Source organism: Rhinoderma darwinii, chromosome 3, assembly GCF_050947455.1.
Source record: "Rhinoderma darwinii isolate aRhiDar2 chromosome 3, aRhiDar2.hap1, whole genome shotgun sequence".
NCBI lineage: Eukaryota > Metazoa > Chordata > Amphibia > Anura > Rhinodermatidae > Rhinoderma > Rhinoderma darwinii.
Genome location: NC_134689.1, coordinates 252,979,507 through 252,987,401, shown reverse-complemented (window position 1 = coordinate 252,987,401; position 7,895 = coordinate 252,979,507). Strand labels below are relative to the sequence as shown.

Sequence of the window (7,895 nt, the reverse complement as noted above, 5' to 3'; positions counted from 1 at the left end):
TCAGTGTAATTAATTAGTATGTTATTTTTTTATACAATGACATTCAAATTGTACACGTCCAGAATTTGCAATTCTGAATATATATTTTTGGAATGTTGCTAGTATAAAGAAGTGTTACATTTGTAATAAAGATTAAAAAGAAAAATATATATTTAAACATAATCTCGGTTCTATTCTATTAATAGTACTTTTACATAATTTTTTAAAAGTTCACTAGTATAATATTACGGAACTGCATTGTTAATTCTGCTGGTTTACATTCTGGGAAGTGCAACCTTTACGTCAGACTCTGAGGGTATACGAAAACATACAGCGTAAACACTGCGGCTTTTCCGCAACGGATTAATTTTGGAAAATACGCAGCGTATTACAGTTGCAGCAGTTTGGGTGGGATTTAAACAAATCTTGTCCCCACACAGCGGAAAAAAAGCAGCCGAAAAAAATGCACATAAATTGAGCCGCGGCATGTCAATTAATGCTGCAGAATCACAGTTCTTCTGTTGCGGGTTTTCCCCATTGAAATCAATGGCGTTCTTAAACCCGCAACAAAGTGGTGTGTGTTGCGGCGGAATCACAACTTCATCCCAGGAGGCCGGACTGCGCACAGAGAAGAGGGAGGGGGTAGGTATGAACGCTTTTTGTTTTTTTTCCTGGTGCTGCTTTATGCAGTGGAAATTCTGTCGGAAAAACGCATCACAATGTGGTGCGATTTTTCGGTCGGCATTCCCTGCGGTGCTCAGGGCGGATACGCTGCGAAGCTTGACGCAGCGTATCCGCCCAGAATACGCTGTGTGTGCTCGTACCCTGAATAGTAATCTTATGTGGGTAATACTAACTCTCCCAATTCAATACGGAAGCCTATATGTCCTCAAGCTTGTTTACGGTTTCTAATACAATGAGCAGAATGGGAGGAGAAGTAGAATAAAAAGCTTTATGCTTTTATACTTTATGCTTTTTTTTAAATTGGTTCCCAGTTTTTCCTAAGGAAAACTACATCAAAATGAAAAGTGTGAACAAGGCCTAAGCTGGAAAAACAGCAATAAGGGTAGGTTTCCTCTCCTCTGTTACCTAAATTTCTACTATTTTGTAAAAGGAATAATTTCTGAATAACAACAGTAAATTTTTAATATAATTCCTTAAAGTAAAACTCTAGTAGAGGCACAAAATCATGCCAACTACCCCTTAACAAAAAAAAATTCACTGAAGTGATAAATGAGTAAAATGTATAATTTTTATTTCATAGCTATCTAAAAACAGGGGTACAATCACCACTGTGAAAAGCCCAACCGTGTATTTAAAAACGTATTAAACACAATACTCCCAGTCCTAGTTCGTTTGAGAACTCTTTGTGACTGGGTATGTAAACAGAGATATCAAAATATGGAATCAGCGTATAACATTGGTAAAGCAGTGGTTTGGACCCTCGTTCACACAGGAGCCTGCGTTAACCGCACCAGATTCTCCCAATGTACAGATGCACAACAATGCCACTGCCCCCTACGCAAAATTCCCTCACTTCACCCGACCCTACGCGTTTCTATACATATCATCAGGGGTCTGTCAGTCTGGCCAGGATGCCAGCGATATATCTTCAGACAAGGACGACAAGCGGCATGACATCTATGCGTGCATGCTTCCGTGTTGTGCAGTAGAATACCTGCTGCTGAAGATATATCGCTGGCATCCTGGCCAGACTGACAGACCCCTGATGATAAGTATAGAAACGCGTAGGGTCGGGTGAAGTGAGGGAATTTTGCGTAGGGGGCAGTGGCATTGTTGTGCATCTGTACATTGGGAGAATCTGGTGCGGTTAACGCAGGCTCCTGTGTGAACGAGGGTCCAAACCACTGCTTTACCAATGTTATACGCTGATTCCATATTTTGATATCTCTGTTTACATACCCAGTCACAAAGGGTTCGCAAACGAACTAGGACTGGGAGTATTGTGTTTAATACGTTTTTAAATACACGGTTGGGCTTTTCACAGTGGTGATTGTACCCCTGTTTTTAGATAGCTATGAAATAAAAATTATACATTTTACTCATTTATCACTTCAGTGAATTTTCAAATGTTCATATTTGTGGGAGCACAATATATATCGTTAAAATACAGTGAACAACTACCCCTTAACCTAACCCACATTATAATAGTGTTCTTTTCCCCAAGAAACCTGTATCTAGCTTTCTAAAAGAGAATAACCCATTTTCTGTTCACCATCTTGATGGTAGAAATCACTGTCTGTAGGCACCAGCTCTAGTAACTACATGTCCTATGAGGCTTTGAGGTGTGGCCATCTAATAAAAGCTGCAGTTCTATACATCATTACAAAGTGTAAGTCTTCGCATATGCCTTGCTGTGAAGTTCTGCAGACTGTATACTGTGCAGCAGCAAGCAGCATGTCACAAGCAGGGTGAAAATACCACCACACCGCAGAAAGGGAGCAGTTATGATTGTACAGCTAAAAATTTACATCATCCAGGAAACCGCCTGGTGGAGATTCAGTGACATCAGACACCATCATTAAAGATGAGAATTCTCATGAGAATCTTTAATATTTTAAAGGAAAACTGTTGAAAATTAAAGTGACCCCAAAGGTTGGATTTCTCTGTAAGTTGCTGCATTTGGTTACCTTTTAGTTGCATTGCACGCATACCACTGTGATATCACTGTTTCCCAATGAATTGATAGAGTACCAATTCATAATTTGTAATTACATATTACAGTATACATGTAAATACATATTGGCAGGTTGAGGTACATTTTTATGTTAGATATTGGTCGCTATAATTTTCTTGTCTGTAATTTTATAGATAAACTTTTCTTGATCAGGTTCTCCAAATGAGATCCTCTTTTTATATGCACTATATATGTTACACCAGCATGTCCATAAAGCACAGAGTCTTTAGGAGTGTCTTTCTGAAGCATTCTGTGAAAGGGGACCCAATGTTAATTGAATGGGTCTGGAAGGGAAGAGAATGAGATTGAAGGTTGTTCCCACCTCAACCATTCGGTTTGTCTCGATCTTAAAATTCTCCAGAATCTGAAAAATAATGGAAACCTTTATTAATTCATTTCAGCACACCATTTTTAATACTATATTACAGTCCTCCATCTTTCTCTTCTCAAGAATCATATTAAAATATAACAGCAGGTACTATGCCATATAAAAGGAGTTCTCCCATAATGACAACTCCTGTCCATATGCCCTACTAGGGCATATTGATGTCATAGGGGGTTCCCCTGCTTGGGACCCTTCTACATCTTCTGGCCTCTTCATCTATAATGAAATTATTCCAAGTTGTAAAACCGTGGATAGTAGAAAATCAACCGACCTATTATCATGATGGAAGAAAAACTCCCCTGCAGGGAACCCTTGCACATATGGTTCAAGTCTGGTTTGTTAATGTTACATAAGATTATTTCCATAACGTGGATGCAATAAAATGTAGTTATTAGCATTAATAGTTATCATCCTTTTACTCATAAAAACTTTACATACATGGATGAGGAAAAGTTGCATCTCCATTTCTGCTATCCTTCTGCCAAGACACTGACGGGGACCAAAACCAAAGCCTAGGCCTTTAAAATGAGTTGATTCTTTTCCTAACCAGCGCTCAGGAGAGAACCGTTCAGGAGAAGGGAAGATATCTGGATTCCGACCCATCGCATACAGTCCGACTTGCACCAAAGTCTACAAGGAAGGAGGATTGAGATTACGTAAACATTGATTGAACAGTAAAGGCTCTGCTGTCATCTAGTAAAGGTTGGTCTTTAGCTAAAGACCTGAGTAATGCTAGACAGACTGGATGTTTAGAGTGTAGGTGTTTGGAGGTGTATTTCTAGTAAAAAGCCTGTCTCATACAGAGACAGACTAATAACCATTGGGGCCCCCCAGGCAATAGGAGTTATGGGCACCTTAAGAACCACAATTTTAATAGGGAGGGTTATAGAATTATTTATTGGTATTCCCAATATCATAAATTATCACCTATCTAGAGGATACGTAGAGGAACCCCCAGATCCTCCACACTGCTCAACCGTAGTAAGGAGGATATTGAATGCTTGACCACCGCTCCATTCAAGCGCCTCCTTACTGCGGGGAGTGCAGTAACAAGGATTTTGGCAGTCAGGATCCCCGTTCTCATAATCGGTGGGACCCCCAGCGATTAGAAAATGATCACCTGTCCTGTGGATAGGTCATAATTTATGATATTGGGAATACCCCTTTAATGTATTATTTTTTTTCTCGCTTAACTTCCATTCCATTGTGTTTTTTTTTGTTTTTTTTCCAAAAACCCTTGCAACCTGCAAAAACAGTTTTGTAAGATACCATTAAAAAGGTGCACACCCCCTCCCCCCCCCCCTGCACAGTGAGGAAGAGCTTGAATGAAGCGATGGTCGAGGATGAACCCACTACTCCATTCAATGTCTATGGGACTGACAGAAACAGTCAAGCGCTGTACTCGGTTGTTGTCCATCATTTCGTCATTGAATGGAGCGGCAGTGTGCATGCTCGACCACTGCTCCATTCATTGTCCTCCTCACTGCGGTCAAGCAGTAAATATCTTCTCAGGAAATTATGGTAAATTCTCATTTTGTCAGCAACTTAATTAAGTGATAGTTTTGTATCCGTTTTTTGAGAAATTGTCCCCTCTAATAGATAAAGCTAGTTCCGTTCTCGGAAATCAAATGTTTCTCTCCAATGCTTCATTTTCTCTGCAGTGGTGTTGCAGAACAAATAAGCAAGCGCTATCTTTGCGGTTCCTCAAGTGACAGCAGCCGATCGCTGGGGACCTGCCATCTGGTTACACACTAGACAAGAACTGTTGTAGTAACCGTGTGTTAGCGCTTACCCCCTTTGGTATCATGTAGTTGCGGATAACTGTATCCCTCTGTGTATATCGCTGTAATGTGATAGCAACAGGGTGCAGTCTGCAATAAACAAAGGACAATGAGAAAAGCATGCTCTGCTCAGCGCAGAAGTATAATATAATTGTACATTTTTTTATTTCAGTTTTTACCTGAGTGTTTCTTTCAAAGCTGCTTTGACCAATGGGATCCTCTTTAGCATTGCTGTCAAGTCATTTCCAGAAGCTGCCCTAGCGGCTTGAATTTCAGACCTAAGAATATCCTGGACACCTGGGGCACGTGCCAGCTCATACATAGCCCATTGAAGGGTCATAGATGTCTGTAATAGCAGTAAATCAATGATGTTGGAATAAGTACATGCATGGGTTGTACTGGCACAATTTTACGCTTTTTATACATACTACAGAGTCATTTATCCCAGCATGCCGTTCAACCTATTCACAAGCAGCGTGAGCTGTAATAATTTCTATGCCTTGTGTTCCATGAGCTGCTTCCATAGTAACTGAGATTGGACACATTGTGCCGAGGGAATGTCATTGCATAGGCGTAGGTTAAGTACAAAAATACATTTATAGTGCACGGGAAAGATGTATTGTTCAATGTTCAGAATGCACTTTCAAAAGATAAAGAAATTGGCAGTACTGTCACCATTAAAAGCTCTCGTCATTTCACACATCATTATATTTATTTACAAAAGTATTTATGTAATTATTCTATGCAGGAAAACTGAGTTTCATCATTTCAGTTCACAATACAACTGCTTATAGGGTACTGCATGTCCACCTTGCACTCCATTTTACAGTATATACATATACATACATATACATACATATATACACGCTAAACACAAGAAATGGTTATAAACCATACCTAATAGAAATCCCAAAATATGCAATCCATATATAGCACGGTGCCGTTTCGGAGAGCAACAATTCAAAAAGAAAAAAACAAAAAATATTTTCCAAAACATACCAGGCACTCTTTGGGATAAGAATAATTTCATATAAATTTTTATTAAATTCCATATAAAAATATATTTTAAAGATTTTTCATATATAAATATATCTCTTTCCTCTTTTATCCATAATACAAAGATTTTTTATAGGAAAAGAAAAGGGTTTGAGCAAACACATTTGTTTCAAACTAGATGTACATAATTAAAAAAATGTCTCCTGGCCAGGATACCAACACAGACTTTTATAACATTACTGCCATTAATTTATCCCCCTCTACACACAATGACATGTCATGATGAGATATCTAGGTAATAGGTGTTCTATACATAAGCCAAAATCAGACCCATATAAGAGATTAGCTATAAGAACCGGTTCTGAAGATTTTTTATCCAGACACCATTGGTCTCCGTTCACACTTGCACTTTTTTCTTTTTACTCCTTCTTTTCTAATTTTGGTCCGAAACCAACAGAAACAGTTCCTCTTGTGTAATAGCAATGCAATTGTATATAAGGAGTTAAATATTTAACTTTAAATCTTCCTATACTCGGGGGCAGCCGAGATTTCACCCAAAGGTGAGCAAATCTAAGCAATGGAGCACGCTCCTACATTGAAGAGTCGGAATCCTGCTATGCTGGTATCCACGTTAAATTTTTATTCAGACACCATTGGTCTCAGTTCACACTTGCAGTTTTTGCTTTTTCCTCCTTCTTTTAGAATTTTGGTCCGAAACCAACAGGAGCAGTTCCTCTTATATAATAGCCATGCAAATATAGATAAAGAGTTGAATACTCATCTTTATGCTTAACCTTAACAACACCTGGCTAAGGCCCTGTTCACACTGAGGTTTTTTTTGCAGGCAGAAAATTCTGCCTGTAAAAATCAGCTCCGGTTTTTTTTTTTAAGTGGTTTGCAACATAGGCGGTTTTTGCCACGTTTTTTGGTGCAAATTTTTCTTGCATTTTTTTACGCTTTTTTTACCTCTTTCTTCAACAAGTAAAGGAAAAAACCGCAAGCGTTTTTTGCCAAAAAACGCGTTAAAAACGCGCCAAAAAACTCTGCTGCCATTCGCTGCATTTTTTCAGTCTTCCATTGCTTTCAGAAAACGCTATCTACAAGGGGGGCTGTGTGAACAGGGCCTAAGACTCTGTGTTAGTCATTTCCATTGTTCTATCATAGGAACAGCACAATGAAAATGAAGGCAGTGAAGAATCTGCAGCATGAAGGACACCAATGGATCCCAGACTGCCCCATTGAGTATAATGGGGTCCATCAGGTTTACATTATGGCATCAGTAATTTTACAGGACAAAAAAAGCTGCGTGCTGCACTGTCTTGTCTTGCATTTTTGACCGGTTCTACGACGGAGGGTCTTAATGGAGCCTCCAACACAGATGTTAACACTGCCTGATATTGTATAGGTACCCCTTGCCTCCAAAACAGCTCTGACCAGTCAAGGCATGGATTTAACAAGATCTCGGAAAGGTGTCCTGTGGTATCTGGCACAAAGACATTAGCAGCAGATCTTTTAAATCCTGCAAGTTGCTATATGGGGCCTTCATCGATTGCACTTTTTCCAGCACATCCCATAGAGGGGAATTTGGAGGCCAAGTCAACACCTTGATCTCTTTGTCATGATCCTCGAACCATTCCTGAACAATTTTTGCAGTGTGGCAGGGCACATTATCCTGCTGAAAGAGTCCTCTGCCATTAGGGATTACCATTGCTATTAAGAGGAATACTCGGTTTGCAACAATGTTTAGGTAGGAGATACGTGTCAAAGTAACATCTACATGAATGCCAGGACACAAGGTTTTCCAGCAGAAAATTGCCCAGATCATCACACTGCCATGGCCGACTTGCCTTTTTCCCATAATGCATACTGATGCCATCTCTTCCCCAGGTAAGCGACACACATGCGGCCAGCTGTTCACATGATGTAAAAGAAAATATGATTCATCAGACCAGGCCAACTTCTTCCATTGCTTCATGGCCTAGTTCTGATGTTCACATGCACATTGTAGGTGCTTTGGCCAGGGACGTAACTAGGAAAGACTGGGCCACATAGAAAA

At 39.7% G+C, this 7,895-nt stretch overlaps 1 protein-coding gene across 1 annotated transcript in view; it reads right to left on the bottom strand.

Moving 5' to 3' along the window:
• Nucleotides 1-2,047: 2,047 nt before the first annotated feature.
• Nucleotides 2,048-7,895, bottom strand: part of CYP11A1 (cytochrome P450 family 11 subfamily A member 1) — a 74,158-nt gene continuing 68,310 nt past the window's right edge. The window contains exons 6-9 of the mRNA XM_075855153.1: nucleotides 5,023-5,189; nucleotides 4,855-4,933; nucleotides 3,501-3,692; nucleotides 2,048-3,041 (exon numbers count right to left, since the gene is read on the bottom strand). Coding sequence (XP_075711268.1) covers nucleotides 2,904-3,041; nucleotides 3,501-3,692; nucleotides 4,855-4,933; nucleotides 5,023-5,189 — 576 coding nt within the window. The 3' untranslated portion in view covers nucleotides 2,048-2,903. The remainder of the gene's footprint in view (nucleotides 3,042-3,500; nucleotides 3,693-4,854; nucleotides 4,934-5,022; nucleotides 5,190-7,895) is intronic.